An 18,753-nucleotide genomic window follows, 5' to 3' on the forward strand; every position below is an offset into this window, starting at 1 on the left:
AGATTTTTGTCAAATTACTATTAGTGTGGGTCGAATCAAGACAACATGTGGAACCAAAATACACGTATCATGCATGTAAATCTATCCAAACAACAATATCAAACTTAAATCACGTAACATTACCTCAATTTCAAGAACCACTCCGAAAATCTTCAAGAAATTCAACACCCGATTTCTTCCTTGATTCTTCGTCTTTTTCACAATTCCAGTGGGGTTTCCACTTGATTTTTCATGCTATATATAATGCCTAAGTCTATAACTGGCGAAACCCTTTCATTTGCTCGCATTTAACTAGCCTAATCAAGGTGACGGTTTTGATCATTAAGCCTCATAATTTGTATATAATTAACTCATTAATTGCAAACTAATCCTTTTTCTTTTAAATTGATATAATCAAATTATATATATATTACATATGTTTTTTTTGATACAAGTTATTACAGAAGTTGAAAAGCGTTTATAAGCTTTAGCTTTTAAAGTTTTTTCTTATTTTTCGATTAGTTTGTAAAGCGATGCGCATATTTTTTTTTTTTTTTTTTTTTTTTTTAGTTTTGTGAAGTTAGAAAGACATTTATAACCTTTAGCTTTTTTTTTTTTCGAATTGGTTTCTTATTGGCTTTTTTTTTTGTTTCTTATTTTTATTTGATTTGTTTTTTTTTTTTTTTTTCAATATGTGTTTTCCCGTTTGTTTTGTTTTGGATTTTGTTCTTGGTTGATTTTTTTTTTTGAATTTGACACAATTCTTATTGTTTTTCGGAAGGTCATGGTTTTCGAAGATTTTAATGATGGTGGTGGACTGGCGGTAATGACTGGTATGGTTATTGGCAGACGATGATTTCATCAAATTTAATTTATTTTGATAATTAAAAAAAAATACATTTTTGCATACAAAGTTTAAAAAACTAAACAATTTTCTTTAGGCTCTCTTTATCCCTACCCTCTTCTTACTTAACCATATCCTTAATGATTACCTTAATGATTAATATTTATTTATTTTCTTTAAATAACTATTATCATTATACAATAATTACATATAACTAATTATTAGCATTAATTTTATTCCCATTAAAACTATAATCACTATGTTTTTTCTATAGATTACTTTTTTTTTAAATCTTATTATATATTATTGGTTTTTATTTATTAATTAATTAATTTTTGTTTCTATGATTTAATTTTTTTTTAAATCTTTTTGATGTGGGCTTAAGTCATAAAAACCCTCAAGTTTTCAGAGTTTTATCGGTTTTGCCCAAAGTTGAATTTTGTGTCCGTTTTTACCCTAACATTTTCCAAAAAATATTCGGTTTTACCCTTTTGCTGGTGATAACAGGTTACCATTATATTAACTTCGCAAAAAAGTTGAATATTATGTTCGTTTTTTACTTTATAAAATATTTTATGTTTAAATATTAATATTAAATTTTTATTTTTAATAAACTCGTATAATGCACGGTATTACACTAGTATACGAATAAAAAAAGTCCTTTTAGGCATTGATTATTCATTAATAAAATATGATTGTTATAAAAGATACATCATACACCAACCGAAAAAGGTAAATATTTTTCCATACATGGACCAAAAAAAAACTGAAGAGAAATAGTTAAAATATAACATGAAGACAAATATACTTCTAAAAAATAACTTGGATACGTAACTTTTAATTGCGGTTACTATATTCAATTTATTATTATTATTATTATTGGCTAGCTTTTTGGTTCTTGGAAATAGCACTATAAACTGAAACTGATAATTTTTATTTATTGGTTAAATTAATAAAAAAAGCTGCAAAAAAGTAAATAATAGACTTATATTCTTTTTATGTTGCTTTCAATTGTCAATCTTAAAATACTAATACATCTATTATATCTTTATAAATATCTAATCTTATTAGAAAATAAGAGAACAAAAAGAATGACTTGATTGTGTTACAATTTTGTATTTCTTAGGATCTTTTCATTGCTTCCATCCAACAAACATCGATTTTCTCTTGTGGTCGATAATAGAAGAGGCTTTTGATACATGAATCAAAACATCTCAAGCTTCAACTCTATCCATGGACCACATTTACCAAAGGCGACTAACAGTTTTTTCTCATCCTCTTCTTAAATCGTTTCCTTAAGTAGTGGATATGAATGAAGCAATTGTTGCATTCGATAGAAAATGATTGTATTAATCCAAACAAAAATGATACATGACAAATATAGCAAATGACAACAAAAAAAATCAAAATTATATAGAAGAAAATGAGTTATTGCGACTTAACTTTTTCGTTGGATAATACCTTCATTGGATATGTTAGCAAAGGGGAATAATAACCAAAAAATATTTGGTAATATATTATATATACAAGTAAAGTAAAAGTACGAAATATCTTATAACCTAAAAACCATATAAAATAACAAAGATTCAATTGGTGACAATAAATACAATAACAAACTAACAAGAAACTTTAAGGTTTATTAAAGAAATATTATGGGCTGCACAAAGGCTTTTGGGCCCAATTGAGTAAGCTGGATAGCATTGTTGGGCCTGATGAATTGGGCTACCAATTCTGTTAAGGAAATAGTGACACTGGTGGGCTTAACAAACCCAATGGCCTTCCCATGTTACCCACACCCTACACATTAAAAAATGTACTTCGGCTTAATATATATAAATCCTAAATAAGAAAGTGTGATAATTTGCATCCAAAAATAACAAATCGAACTCAAACATGTTAATCATACTTATTTTTAATGATAACAATGTAAGTATTCTCCCTAATAAATAAATTTTTTTTATTACATGTCCCATTCTCCTGAACACATGTCACTTTTTAAATTTTTTGAATTTTGTATTTTTCACTTATCATTTTATTATATTTTTTATTTTATTAAATTAAAATTTCACATTAAATATGTAAAGTAATATATATGTAAAATATTTATTAAAAAAGGTTTACATAAGTAATGTAATCAATACATTAAAGGCTCATTAATTTTAATAATTCAAAATTGTTCTTATTTTTCTTATAAATTCAAATTTTTCATATTGTTAAAATTTTATATTTAATTTTTTTTGAATAAACTTATATAATACATAGGATCTGTTACCTAGTTTAGTATAAATATAAAGCTTAATATAAAAAAACTGGGAACTCAAAACATTTAAATCAACTAAGTGTATTATTATTATTATAAAATTAAAAAAAAATAATAATAAAAAAAAAAAATTACTACATTGATCGAAATATCGAATCACATCATTCTCCACTCCGTTTAAATGCCACCCATATCCACAATCATTAATAAGTTAATAACGTCTTGTTAAACCTCTTGGCTCTTGCCAACACATTCAGAATTAAAAAATGCAAGTAAAAATGAGCAGCGATCATCAAGATAGTGATACTCGTGGCTTCCAGCCACCAAGCACCGTCGAAGAACTCCACCGCCAACCACCTTTCTCCACCAACGGTAACAACCACCCTCATTCCACCACACTACGTCTTCCCCACACGTCATCTCTAATGGCGCCTGTCGTTATAACTAACGACCCAGAATCACCAATCGCCGACGTTCTAGGCGGTGGAATCTTTACCATCCCCACAACTTCTTCCCAAGATGCAGTAGCAGAGACCACCACCTCCACCACCGTGATCAGTACCCACCACCCACTCCGCGTATCAGACACCAATTCATCAAGCAATCAAGATTCGTCAACTACAACCATCACCACACCTCCCAAGGTCCCGGAACCACCAAGAAGAAACATCCTACTTCGCCGGTCACATTTCGATCCAATTACATCTGATTATCAAGATCCCGAGAAAAACAAGTCGCCTCCGGCGAGAGTTTCCTCGCCACCAAGCTCAAGAACATCGCCGCCAGGGTCTTCCACCCGTAAACAAATCCCTCAATCGAAGGTTTGTATCTGACTTGTTGAACTGTATTTTCTTGTTCGTAGGGTTCTAAACAAAACTGACTAAATCTTTCTTTAAAACAGTTGAGAAAAATGAGCGATAAAGTTAGGGAGATTAAACAAAGATTTTGGAACGTTATACGTCAGTCTGAAGAACATGTTGAAGACGACAATCCCCATCAGGTATGTCATCTGATTCAAGATTCAAGATTACGTCACTCTTAATTTTTTTAATTGATTTGTGAAGTACATTAATTGTACGTATTTAGGCAATGGTGGATCATGAAGAGGAAGAATATCTACTTCTCGAGAGACTTGACGATGGTGGTTGCCTTCTTCGTTGGTCATGTGGGAATGGAAAAGGAATGTGCATGGATGTTGTGTTCTTTCTCTGTGTATTTCTAACATTTTCTGTCGTTTTCATAATAGGGTTAACAATTTGTTTTATGCTTTTTTCAATTGTTTTTCGATACGTGTTTCACACATTGCGTTGATTGAAAACTAAGAGCTCATGGATTTCTTCACTTGCTTCTCAACCATGTAACATATGCATGTATTATTGTTTTCTGCATCATTGTTTGTAAATATATACTAGCAAACCGATTGAATGAATTAAAGTTGAAATTTGCAACGATATGTTTATAGTAAATGATTTTAATATATAACTCGATTATATTGTCTTAAGTCAATGAGTTAAAATATCAATGGTTAATTCGCAATTTACTTAAAATATGTGCCTAAATGTTAGAAACAAAGAACCAAGACCTTGAATACTTTTGTTTTAGGCTTTTAGCGTTAGATATATATAACGATTTTAAGAAAGCCTAAGCATGAAGAATAAGATTTGTAACTTGAACTAATATATGAGATGGATAAATGAAACAAACTTTCTTAGAATGTCATTTATCTTCCCAAAATGAACCTGCAATTTCATTGAAGCCATCAGCTCAACAGACTAGAGTAAGTGCAAAGATACGTACAACTTCATGTATCAATTATTTCCATGATAATTCAAAACCGGATTTCGGTTTTTGCATTTTGGACTAAACACTACGAAAAGAGGATGAACATTTTCGAAATCCAATATACATGTCCAAATTTATAGAAGAAGGTCCAGTTTTACTAAAATATAAAAAAGTTAAAATACTTGAACAAAAGTGAATCATAATTATAGGGAAAATGAATGAGTAAGGTACGTTACTTAATGTTTTTTAATTATAAAATAATTCATTTGTTTTATACACATTTAATCTTTATAACAAACTACGTACTCAAGATTAACTTATCAATTTGTACGAATTTAGTTTTTAATGTTATTTTTATTTTATAATTTTTTTATAATAAATTATTATTGTTTTTGTATACATTTAGTCTTTATGATAAGTTTCTTCAGGTTTTGCTCACTTGTCATCTTATGTGGGATAATCATTAATAAAGCTTTCTTATACATGGCTTGAATGGGAAGTGGAATCATGTATTTCTTGTCTTCGTTTTGGTAATAGCATTGTATTTTTTATATTAGTAACTATTACAGTACAATATCAACTATATTTAATCTCAATGCAAATTTCATTCAATAATAATACCAACTACATTATATCAGGTGAATGAAAATAAATTATCCATAATGATTTCAGTTATTTGAAATAATGTTCACGTTTATAATAGTTGGTAATATTACTATTAATATCAGAGTCATTTTAGTTTACACGTAATGACGAATTTAAGCAATTATTGATATGAGAGTTTATTGGGGATCCTATTTGTTAGTTTATTAGTGATTAATAAATTAATAGAAGTCCGTGATGCGTCTCTTTACTCGTCGTGACAGAACCCTATTCGTTCTAGCGTTTAGTACTTTGCGATTCAAAGTGGTTGAGACAGGAAGCGTTCTCATTAACGGCTACAAGCTCATCTTCAAAATCCTGGGTAAGTTTAAAATAAACAAAAAACATATTTGCTGAAAAATGGTCAAAATCGACATACCAAATAATTAGGGAATGCACTAAACTTTTTTTCATGGTGTTATTTGTTTTGGAAGTGCAAATTCGAGTTGGAGAAAGCAATCATAAACACTCTTGTAACATCCCGTTTAAAATAGAATAATTAAATAATAAACCCGAAACCCCGTGAGGTAATTTTTATGATTATTTTGTATTATTATAGCCCAAAATCATAGCGGGGTATTGGTTTCGGGGAGCCAAATGATAAGATTTGAATATTCGAGGGTTAAAATGTAATTTCGGGATTTATTTTGCAAAGGATTTTAGAAGTCAGGGGGTGTTGGTATCGTTTGGACTTAATATGATAGGATTTATGGAAGCAGGGGGCTAAAGAGTAATTTCTGGACCTAAGTTGAAAAGGTTTTGTATAGGAGGGGCCATTTCGTAACTTTTGGATTTAATGTCACATCCAAAAAAAATTACGCCAAATTTAAATTTTTTCAATCATAAATAAAACCAAATAGTATTTGTTTACAAAATGTTTTCAAATCATTATTCATCAGAGTGTCCCAATAACTAGATCAAAAGGATGAGAAGCGGTATGGTCACGCCTTCGCCTTGCCATGATCTCATGAAGTACCTGAAATAATAAACTGAAAACTGTAAGCCCGAGGGCTTAGTGAGCTTCCCCCAAAATACCAATACCACCCTGATAACACCATATCAGTAACAGACAATCAATAACATGCATACTGGACCATCGGCCTAACTGGACCGCCTTGCAGGGCCTACAGTCTATCTGATCCTATTCTGAGCCTTTGCATGACTGGACCGTTATGTGGGCCTATAGTCTCCCCGGACCGCTCATAGGGTATGTTGGCCTTCAGCACAAAGTAGGACCGTCTCAACCTAACCAACAAGCAAATAACCAAGTACGCATAACTATCATATACTGGCATATACAAACATCAAACATATTTATCTCACTGATCATTAATCATAGAAATCTTTCGTAAGTAGAGCACCGACCTAGCAAGTCACTAACATACCAATCCCTACGGATCATAAGAGCATAATATATTGTGTATCCTGATTCCGATCTAAAAGGTCATAACTACATACAACACACCATAACAATAACAACTTAAGGTCCAGTCTTGGTTCCGTAGACCCTATTGATATAGTGAGGATAACTCACCTTGCAGATGTCAACTCGGTAGATGAACCCTAACCCCATAATCACTATCAAAAACTCCACCACCTATTACCATAATATAATTATCCCCATAAGTTCCCAACCTTTCAAGATACCCCAAAAGCCAACTAATCAAACCCTGGTCCAAGTCAAAGTCATCAATCAAGGTCAACATTCCATGTTGACAGTAACTCGCCGAGTTCCTTAAAGTACTTTCCCACTCGCCGAGCCACTAGAGTGACTTGTCGAGGTCCTTCGGTTTATGATCGAAACCCTAAGGCCACTCGTCGTGTTCCTTCTTGCAACTCGACAGTTACACACACTTACATAAATTGGGGAAACCTCAACCGACTCGCCGAGTTTTTCATACAACTCGTCGAGTTCTATTGAAATCTTCATCGGACTCATCAACTTGTTCATCCAACTCGTCGATTCCAGGCCTATCTTCATATGACTCACCGAGTCGACCTTGCGACTCACCAATTTCCTTCAGTCCTTAAGCCATACAGACTCTTTTAAGCCATGCAGTGGCTCCAAATTACAGATCCAAGCTTCTAAGGCATGCATTTCATGTAAAGTTGCAAACTTTACGTGCATGCATGGCTAAAAAGGCTCTTATTGTCAAATCCAAGCTCACAATGGGGGTTTCATACTCAAGGAGGCTTCATACATGACCAAGATCGGAGCTTTATGACTATAGAACCCACGTAGGGTCCAGATCTGAAGTTACAACTTCAGATCTAGCTCATTTCCCATGCTATCATCTCAATCATTCCTACGCCTTTCTTGCTCCTAGTCTCTTACCCTATAAGTTCTTCCTTTCCAAAAACCTCATTTCTAAAGATTAAGACACACAAGGATGAAGCACCACACGAATTAGGGTTTTCTGAGCTCTCAGACTATAAAGAGGCCAAATGAGGCTTATGCTTCCTTAAATAGGTTGAAAAACCCCGGGATCTAGGTTTTCTTCTTCCAGATCCTACTCGTCGAGTTCTTAATGGACTCAGCGAGTAGGCCACTAAATACGCGATCCCACCCCGCTGCTACTCGACGAGTAGGGCAACCAACTTGTCAAGTAGATCTTAAAACAAAATAAACTTTTATTTAAATTAATACCTGAGAATAAGGGCGTTACAATTCTCCCCCACTTGAACTAGACTTCACCCTCGAAGTATGCTATAGTAAACAATGTCGGGTAATGCTCGCACATCTTCGCCTCTGGCTCCCATGTCCACTCGGATCCCTTTTGATGTTCCCACTGCACCTTCACCAAAGGTATTTCTTTGTTCCGTACAATGTTCTTCTTCTCCAAGATGGCCACAGGCCTCTCCACGTAATCCAGGCGCAAATCAATCTGAATATCATCCAGCGACACTACCGCCTCCTGATCCATATTGCACTTGCGCAATTGCGAAACATGGAACGTGTTGTGAATTCTGCTGAGCTCCTCTGGTAGCTCTAGCCTATAAGCCACTTTGCCAACCCTGGCAATGATCCTGAATGGACCGATATAGCGGGGACCCAATTTTTCCCTTTTCCTGAAGTGGATCACACCCTTCCAGGGCGAGATCTTCAGAAGTACCATGTCACCAACCTGAAACTCCAAATCCGATCGGCGTCTATCAGCGTAACTCTTTTGCCGACTCTGAGCGGTCTACAACCGCTGTCTGATGTGTTGGATATTTTCGGTAGTCTGCAAAACAACCTCCGTCCGACCCATCACTCTGTGTCCAACCTTACCCCAGAAAACTAAGGTTCTACATCTCCGACCATACAACAACTCAAAAGGAGGGGCGCCAATACTGGAATGATAGTTGTTGTTGTAGGCGAACTCTGCAAGCGGTAGGTGGGAATCCCAACTCCCACCGAAGTCAATGTCTCATGCCTTCAACATATCTTTGAGGTTCTGAATTGTTCGCTCACTCTGTCCATCGGTCTGCAGATGGAACGCTGTACTAAAGTGCATCCATGTACCTAGTTCCTCATGGAACTATTTCCAAAAACGGGAAATAAACTTGACATCCTGATCGGAAACGATGGAGACCAGAACTCCATGACGAGAGAAAATCTCACTGATGTACGTGTCAGCCAATTTCTCAGCTGACGAACTCTCCCGTATGGCCAAGAAATGGGCACTCTTGGTTAACCGATCCACGATGACCCATATAGCATCGAACGCCTTTTCCATCCTCGGCAACTTCATAATGAAGTCCATCGTGATCTGATCTGATTTCCACATAGGAATCTCCAAAGGCTGCAGCTTACCATGCGGCCTCTGATGCTCGACCTTGACCATCCTACAGGTCAGGCATCTCTCAACAAATCAAGCGATTTCTCGCTTCATACCGGGCCACCAGTAACTCAACCTCATATCGCAATACGTATTGGTGGCCCCCAAGTGTTTAGAAAAGTAAGACTTATGAGCCTCCTCCATCACTGTCTTCCGGACCCCTTCGAACATCGAAACCCAAACCCGACCGTGTTGGGTTAATAATCCTGAACAAATCGGGGACTCTCGCCCTTAATCCTTTCCAACTTCCAGCCCTCTGGTCTCATACCCTTAACTTGAGCATCCCTAATCAAGCTCACAAGCGGGGAATCCACCGCTATCCTCATACACCTTGCCGGGGTAGAAGACCCAGCTGACCTGCGGCTCAATGTGTCTGCAACCACATTCGCTTTATCAGGGTGGTAAAGGATCTCAGAATCATAGTCCTTTATTACATCCAGCCACCTGCGTTGCCTCATGTTCAGGTTCGGTTGATCCATGATGTGTCTCAGACTCTTGTGATCCGTGTATATAGTGCAACGGACCCCATGCAGATAATGCCTCCAAATCTTGAGAGCGAAAACCACATCTCCCAACTCAAGATCATGCGTATGGTATCTCGTCTCATGCGGCTTCAGCTGCCACAACGCATAGGCTATCACTCTTCCCCTATGCATGATGAATTCCTCCAAGCCTACGATGGATGGATCACAAAATACTACAAAATCCTTAACTCCCTCGGGGAGCGTTACCACTGGCGCCTCACATAAACATTGTTGGAGGGTCACAAATGCCCTCTACCGCTCAGGGCTCCACCGGAAATCCACCCCCTTCCTTGTTAGACGACTAAGGGGTAGTGCAATCTTAGAGAAATCTCGAATGAATCTCGGGTAGTACCCTGTTAATCCCAAGAAACTCCTGATGTCTAAGGGAGATTTTGGAATCTCCCACTGCGTAATTGCCTCAACTTTGGCCGGGTCGACTAAAATCCCCTCATGGTTAACGAGATTTCTGAGGAACTGGACCTCTCGTAACCAAAACTCACACTTCGAGAACTTGGCATACAATCGTTCTTGCCGCAGAACCTCCAGCAGCTCCTTGAGGTGCTCCTCGTGTAGCTCTTGGGTCTTGGAATACACCAAGATATTGTCTATGAACACAATGATCAAGCGATCAAGCATCAGTCTGCAAACTTGGTTCATCAAAACCATGAACACTGTCGGCGCGTTGATGAGCCCAAACGGCATCACCACGAACTCGTAATGACCACAACGAGTCCGAAACGCGGTCTTCTCCTCGTCTTCCTCCCCCACTCTGACCTGGTGATATCCGGATGTCAAATTGATCTTGGAAAACCAAGATGCACCCTACAGCTGATCGAAAAGATCATATATACTCGGGAGTGGATAACGGTTCTTTGCCGTTAACTTGTTCAACTCCCTATGGTCAATGCACATCCTGTGCGAACCGTCCTTCTTCCTGATGAAGCGGATCAGTGCTCCCCAAGGAGAATTACTCGGATGGATAAATTGCTTACCCAGCAGCTCCTGCAGCTGGGATTCAAACTATTGCATCTCTGGCGGTGCCAGGCGGTACGACACCTTAGCGATAGCGGCTGCACCCAGCACTAGATCAATCCTGAACTCTACCTGCCTCTCCATAGGCACTCCAAGTAACTCCTCTGGAAACACATCAGCAAACTCTCTAACCACTGGAACCTATGAAACTGAAGCATGATCCCCAATCCACGTATCCATCACATATGCTAGATAACCGGTACACCCGTGCTGAATGAACTGCCGAGCTCTGGCAGCTGAACAAAACCCTGCTCCCACTCTGGTGCCCTCACCATACACCACCATTTCTCCCCCACTTAAGGTTCGAACTACCACTTGCTGTCCCTCATAGTAAATCATGGTGCCAAACCGACCCAGCCAATCCATCCCTACGATCACACATACATACCTCATGGGAATAGGAATCAAATCTATCGGGAAGGATACCCCGAAAATCTCCAACTCGCATCCCCGAGAAACTGAAGAAGCAGAGACTCCGTGCTCATTGCCAATCGAAACTCACAACGGACACTCAAACTCATCTACCGACACACTGAACTCTCTACTGAAAGTCTGAGATACAAACGACCGACTCGCCCCCGAGTCGAATAAAACCAAAGTAGGCAAAGAGTTTACTATAAACGTACCTAATCATAGGTACAACTGATAAGCATACCACATGTATAATAACTGAAACAAAAAAATAGAAACATACCAGCAAACACATCCGGTGCTACCTTGGCCTCCTCGGCCGTGAGCTGGAAGGCATGCCCCTGAGCCTTCGGAGGCTCCACCTTGACTGGCCTCCCATCCCCAATCCTTAATGTAGCTGGTGCGGATCCCTACGCCTGCTTGGCGGCGAGCTGCGGACAGTTGGTCTTCACATGACCAACCTGATGACAATGGTAACAAATCCTCATATCTACTGGAGGGGCAGACTGGCGACAGTCCTTGGCATAGTGCCCCTCCTCGCCACATTTGTGGAAACCACCTCCTGCTCGAGAAACCCCAGAATAACCCGTGCTAAACTTTCCACAAGTGCGGCTCTGCTGATCCCCGAACCGAGTATTAGTAGTCTTGGACCACTTAGGTGTCATCTGAGACTATGCTGGAACCTAACATTGCTCCTTCAACTGTAGCTCTATCTCCAACTCACACTGCCTCGCGACTTCCTGAAGATCCAAAAGAGTCTCACAACTTGCATAGCAACAAACTGTCGAATATTAGTCTTGAGCATACTTAGATAACGATTCATCTGAGACTTCTCTGAGGCAAAATCCGGGCAAAACATAGCCCTCTCCATGAACATAAGAGTGATCTCCATCAATAACTCCCCACCCTGCCTTAATGTCAAAAACTCCTGAGCAAGTCGCTCCCGCTCAACGCGTGGAACATAGCGGGTGCGGAACATATCCCGGAATTGCTCCCAAGTAACAGCAGCCTGCTGATCATCAGTGTATGGCCCTGTTGTCAATCTCCACCAGTCCTTTGCCCCAAGTCTTAGCAGGTTTAGGGCACACATGACCTTCTGGTCAGCAGGACATGAACACGTGAAGAAACAACGTCCACGTTAGATAACCACCTCATAGCCCTAATCGCATCCTGTGTACCATTAAAGTCGGGGGCTTCGTATTATCGAAGTCCCGGTACTAGAATGTCCTGCCGGATCCTCCTCCAACCCCTGCCGCGGTTACAGCCGATGTAGCTGCAGTGGCAACTGTCTCTACTAGAGCTGCATACCGCTCATTAAAGTACTCAACCATCGTGGGCTTAATCGACCCAAACATCTCTGGAAGCTGTGCTTGGAATGCCACAACAATATCGTCATGCAGAATCTCCCAGATCCTGACATCCAACTCCTCTGTCCCTATCTGTACCACAGGCTCAGGTGCTACCGGCACCTCCGAACCTCTGTCTCCCAATCTTGATCCTAATCCTGACTCGGATCCAGTAGTCAAACATCTCATCACCACCATACCAAAAAATATAACCAAGACATCAGATAAACGATATGATATCGAGAGACCAATTCCCACAACCCTAGGGGTTGTGGCTTCCTTGCTATGCATACGGGTCTTGTGCTTTTAGTAGTATGGGCCCATACTACCTTCCACATCTAACCATATTTATCTCAAGTATCACCACAACTCCCTAACACTATCATCAACATAATATGTGCTCAACCCTCACTCTTAGGGGAATATAGACTATCTCGCAACTAGTATCACAACTTCTCACAGCTAACACAGCCATGAAACTTCCACCAACCCTGCAGAACTAGTGTATGCTAGCCACACATAACGCTGGACCCGATAAACTTTCGAATATCCAATCCTACACTAAGGTCGAGTAAGACATTCTCAAGCTATAAGATCTTGATTATACACAGCTGTGATGCATACAATGAACATCTACAGTTATGATGTCAATTCCATATACAAGAAACCCTAGGCTAGTAGGCATCATATAATCAGGCAAATAGTATTTGTTTACAAAATGTTTTCAAATCATTATTTGCTTACAAAATGTTTTCAAATCATTATTCATCAGAGTGTCCCAATAACTATATCAAAAGTATAAGGAGCAGTATGGTCACGCCTTCACCTTGCCATGATATCCTGAAGTACCTGAACAAATAAACTGAAAACTGTAAGCTCGAGGGCTTAGTGAGCTTCCCCTAAAATACCAATACCACCCTGATAACACCATATCAGTAACAGACAATCAATAACATGCACACTGAGCGATCGGCCTGAACAGACCGCCCTGCAAGGCCTACAGTCTATATGATCCTATTCCGAGCCTTCGGCATCACTGGACCGACACGTGGGCCTACAGTCTCCCCAGACCACTCATAGGGTATATTGGCCTTCAGCACAAATCATGACCGCCTCAACCCAACCAACACGCAAATAACCAAGTGCGCATAACTATCATATACTGGCATATACAAACATCAAACATATCTATCTCACTCATCATTAATCATAAAAATCTCTCGTAACTAGAGCACCGACCTAGCAGGTCACTAACATACCAATCCCTACGGATCATAAGAGGATAATATGTTGTCTATCCTGATTCTGGTATAAAATATCAGAACCACATACAACACACCATAGCAATAACAACTTAAGGGCCAACCTTGGTGCCGTAGAACCTATTGATACAGTGAGGATAACTCACCTTACAGATGTCGACTCGGTAGACGAACCCCAACCCCAAAATCATTGTCAAAAACTTCACCACCTATTACCATAATATAATCATCCCCATAAGTTCCCAACCTTTCAAGGTACCCCAAAAGCCAACTAATCAAACCCTGGTCCAAGTCAAAGTCATTAATCAAGGTCAAAATTGCATGTTGACAGTAACTCACCGAGTACCCTCGGCTACTCGCCGAGTTCCTTAAAGTACTTGCCCACTCGCCGAGCCACCAGAGTGACTTGTCAAGGTCCTTCAGTTTACGATCGAAACCCTAAGGCTACTCGTCGTGTTCCTTCTTGCAACTCGATAGTTACACATGCATACATAAATTGGGGAAACCTCAACCGACTCGCTGATTTTTTCATACAACTCGTCGAGTTCTATGGAAATCTTCATCGGACTCGCCGAGTTGTTCATCCAACTTATCGGTTCCAGGCCTATCTTCATATGACTCACCGAGTCGACCTTTCGACTCGTCGAGTTCCTTCAGTCCTTAAGCTATACAGACTCTTTTAAGCCATCCAGTGGCTCCAAATTACAGATCCAAGCTTCTAAGGCATGCATTTCACGAAAAGTTGCAAACTTTACGTGCATGCATGGCTAAAAGGCTCTTAATGTCAAATCCAAGCTCACAATGGGGGTTTCATACTCAAGGAGGCTTCATACATGACCAAGCTCGGAGCTTTATGACTCTAGAACCCACGTAGGGTCTAGATCTGAAGTTACAACTTCACATCTATCTCATTTCACACGCTATCATCTCAATCAAACCATAAAAAAACCCTAAATCTCAACCAAATGAGGTCTAGATGGAAAAAGAAGTAAAGGTGACGACTTGATACCTCCAAATGATGCTATCTAAGGTAGATTTCTGATTCCAACGCCTTTCTTACTCCTAGTCTCTTGCCCTCCAAGTTCTTCCTTTCCAAAAACTTCCTTTCTAAAGCTTAAGACACACAAGGATGAAGCACCACACGAATTAAGGTTTTGTACACTCTCAAAGGACTATAAAGAGGCCAAAGGAGGAATATGCTTCCCGAAATAGGGTGCAAAACCCCGGGATCTAGGGTTTTTTCTGCCAGCTCCTACTCGTCGAGTTCTTCATGGACTCGGCGAGTAGGCCACTAAATACACGATCCGACCCCGTTGCTACTCGACGAGTAGGGCAACCAACTCGTCGAGCAGATCTTAAAACCAAATAAACTTTCATTTAAATCAATACCTAAGAATTGGGGTGTTACATTTAATTTGAAAGAAAAGGGAGAAGGAGGGACTAAGAGTGTCACTATGGACCAAAGTTTGAATGGATCAGGATTTATAAATCGTCACTACCCATGTAACCCTAACCCTAATGCAAACCACATCCGTCACCTCCTTCCTCCATCCTCCATCCGCCATCATCGCGAGAGCCTCCTCAGTCCTCGCCGCTACTGAAGTCGTAAACTGCTGTGAACCACCACACTTTCCTCAGCTGACGTAGTGAGCATTAATACTGAATTTGTGCCTGTCGGGTGGTTTATAATCGAAGATCAGAGTTGCTGCCGCCGCTGCTCGCTTCTGTTGAAGACGAAAATGTCACTGGACGTTGCAACAACTAGGGTTTCTTCTCCGACCCAATCTCCTTCTCCACCTTCTTCCGCTGTTGCGTCGCCATTGCTGCCCCTGTTACCCTAAAACAGTTGAAGATGTAGCCGCCGATGCCCATGCCGCCATCTAGCACCGAAGATGTTGCTATTACCACCGTTAGTCGCGGCTATCGCCGCCATTTCATGCCATCATTGTCGTCGTACACCACCAGGTGGGTGGGTGGACTCATTTATGAACAGAACAACATGTGGGTGTGTGTTCTACTATTAGTGTGTGTCGTGTGTATGGTTATCTTGGCCGGATTTCATGAGAAAAGCCATCATCACCACCGTGAGGTGGTGGCTACCACCTTATACCACCGTCGACCACCACAAGGATGGTTACATGTGTGTTTTTATCATATTGTGTGTGTCTTTATTTTAGGATTTTATGTTGTATAATTGTAATTAGTGACAGAATAATCAAGAAATTCATAACCACTACCATAAAGAGGTAGCTGCCTTCTTCTGCCGCCACCGGCCGATGTGTTGGGTAGCGGTGTGCTTTTTCTTGTGTTTGAATTGCCTTTGGGTTGCTTGGACATAATTAGACTTGAATTATAACCACCACTGTGAGTCGTCGTTGACCACCACTATCTGAGGTGGTAGTGGGTGGTGCCCGACTTGTTTAACCTTAATGGGCCCAATGAAGGCCTAATTGACCTAAAAGCCTAACCATTTGAATAATGGGATAGTATTTAGGTTGGAAACCCTAATTAGGGTTTGGAAAACCCCAATGTCATGAAAATCTAATTTTGGGGATTTGATCGGGAACCGCACTGGAATTATTTATTAGACTGAAAATGTTAATTAATAATCACTTGCAATTAACCTAAGGCAATATTGGACTTATTGGATTAAGTCCTTATTGGGTTAAGTAAGAAAATCTTAACCCTAATCGCCATTTCATGTGAAAACCTTAATTTTACTTGGGCCTTGATTTAGGCCTTTCTTTTGGGCTTTGGTGATTTAGTTATTGATGGGCCATCCAAGAACAAGCATGTGGATTAAAATATTTAGATGGGCTATAGGATAAGGCCTATATGAAAGGCTTGGTCTCAATTTGGAAAATAGGGGCATATATGGGCCATAACTGGACCTTGATGATTATGAGAGGTTAGACCAAGGGAAATACAAAATGTTTGGACTGGACTAAATGGTTGGGCCTTAGGGTAAGACCATGTAGAGGTTTGGGCCCAATTTGGAAAATTGGGCCATATGTTGGGCTTTGTCCAATTACTTGACTTTTGGGCCTTTGGAGTGTGAGTTGGACCTTGGGCTTGGAACCCAATTATTAATTGGGTATTGTTTGATGTTAACAGTTTGGGAACCTATCATCCAACAGCTAGGGTTTTGCCTACGGGACTTCAGCAGTGTGAGGTGAGTTATCCTCACTATACTAACAGGGTTGAAGGTACCAATACCGGCCCTTTTCAGATTTGTATCCCGATTTATTGCACGATATGCTTTATGATTTGTATCCCGGTTATAGGATGGTTGCTATGTTAGTGATCTGTTAGATCGGTATGATGGTTATAGGATGGTTGCTATGTTAGTGATGGGTACATCTCTATTTTATCTGTGCTTGCTGGTTATCATCTGTGGAGTGCCCTTAGGGACTGTCGGTGGTCACATAAGATAGCCTGAGAACTCTTGGACTAGGATCTCTTGCATGTTCCTTGTTTGGTTGTGGCTTTAGAGTAGGACTGTCTGTTCGGGTGGCTATCTCACCTCTGGTTACATATGGTTACGCATTCTATAGGGGTTAGCTGGTAGTGGGACTGTATGTGGTGAGAGGATTAGTAGCCAGTAGTGAGTTGTATGATTGTTGTTGCCTATATTATGTGCCTACTTGATCATGATTGTTTATATGTTGACGTATTATGTTTGGTTGGGTTGAGGTGGTCCTGCTTTGTGCTGAAGGATAACAGACCCTGGGTGGACCGGATAGACTGTAGACCCTAAGGGCATATTAGTCAGGCTAATGGCACGGAGAACGGTCCAGACAAACTAAAGGCCCGGGTGGGCGGATTAGACATGCTGAAGGTTCTGAGAGCGGGCCAGTAAGACTGCAGGCCCGGTAGGGGCAATTCAGTCTTACTGTAGATTTTATATGCATGATGTTTGTTTGTTATGATATGGTTATGTCTATATGGCGTTTGTATTTTGGGGGTGACTCGCTAATCCTTCGAGCTTACATTTATCGATTATAGTTTCAGGTACTTATGATGATCGCGGGAAGGCGAAGGCGTGATCATGCACCTCCTTATATTTTTATGTTTTTATTCTGGGATACTTTGACATTATACCATTTTGAAAAAAAGTTTTTTAATAATCATTGGTTTAGAAATGTTTTTAAAAGTTTAAATTTGGCATGATTTTTATGGATGTTACAAGTTAGTATCAAAGCCCTAGTTTGAGTGCATTGGATAAACACTTGTGTGAATCCAATCTCAAACTAGGATCTAAGAGTTTTTGCAAATTGTTTTTGAAAAATAAATTATAATAAAAGAGTTGGGTTATGGGAATGGGCTCGCTCTCTTGTCATGTTCTTGTTTGATTGTTCGCTTGGGATTGGGAACGTGGACCTTGACTTAACTTTGACCTTTAAGGAGGATGCAAGTGTACGATCAGATGGAGCTCGCGGATAGACCCCAAAATACCTTACAGATTATTTGATTTTGTGATATGTTGGAATAAAATGCTAGTACTAGGCTAGGAATCTTTAGAAACTGCATGATAGAATTGGTTGGTTATATGATGTTTGATAGCCTTGGGTTTTCTTACATGAAATTGACATCATTACTGTAGTTTCTTAGTGTATGCATCACGGAAGTACATAATTAAGATCTTATATCCTGAGAATGTTTGTTTTGGCCTTATTTCATGTTCTTGTTTAATGAGGGGCTTTGGGTAGGATCAGGTATTCGAAAGTCTATAGGGTTCAGCGTTATGTATGGTCATCATACACGAGCATTGCTTGGTTGGTGGAAGTTTCATGGGTGGGTTGTGTGAGGCCAGTAGGCCAGTTATGAGATATTTAACATTCCTCTAGGAG

At 39.6% G+C, this 18,753-nt stretch overlaps 1 protein-coding gene across 1 annotated transcript; it reads left to right on the forward strand.

Moving 5' to 3' along the window:
• The first annotated feature begins 3,340 nt into the window (after positions 1-3,340).
• On the forward strand, positions 3,341-4,400 carry LOC145033854 (uncharacterized). The gene is made up of 3 exons (XM_078982356.1): positions 3,341-3,904; positions 3,985-4,083; positions 4,170-4,400. The coding sequence occupies exons 1-3, from the start codon at positions 3,350-3,352 to the stop codon at positions 4,392-4,394; spliced, it is 879 nt and encodes a 292-aa protein (XP_078838482.1). The 5' UTR covers positions 3,341-3,349; the 3' UTR covers positions 4,395-4,400.
• The last annotated feature ends 14,353 nt before the right edge of the window (positions 4,401-18,753 follow it).

Source organism: Lactuca saligna, chromosome 3 (genome assembly GCF_052625555.1).
Source record: "Lactuca saligna cultivar CGN05327 chromosome 3, ASM5262555v1, whole genome shotgun sequence".
NCBI lineage: Eukaryota > Viridiplantae > Streptophyta > Magnoliopsida > Asterales > Asteraceae > Lactuca > Lactuca saligna.

Bases quoted from the DNA above. Each gene is read 5' to 3' on its own strand.
- LOC145033854 (XM_078982356.1), top strand. From the start codon at position 3,350: ATGCAAGTAAAAATGAGCAGCGATCATCAAGATAGTGATACTCGTGGC. The intron at 3,905-3,984 runs GTTTGTATCTGA...TCTTTAAAACAG, and splicing joins AACAAATCCCTCAATCGAAG to TTGAGAAAAATGAGCGATAA. The intron at 4,084-4,169 runs GTATGTCATCTG...GTACGTATTTAG, and splicing joins AAGACGACAATCCCCATCAG to GCAATGGTGGATCATGAAGA.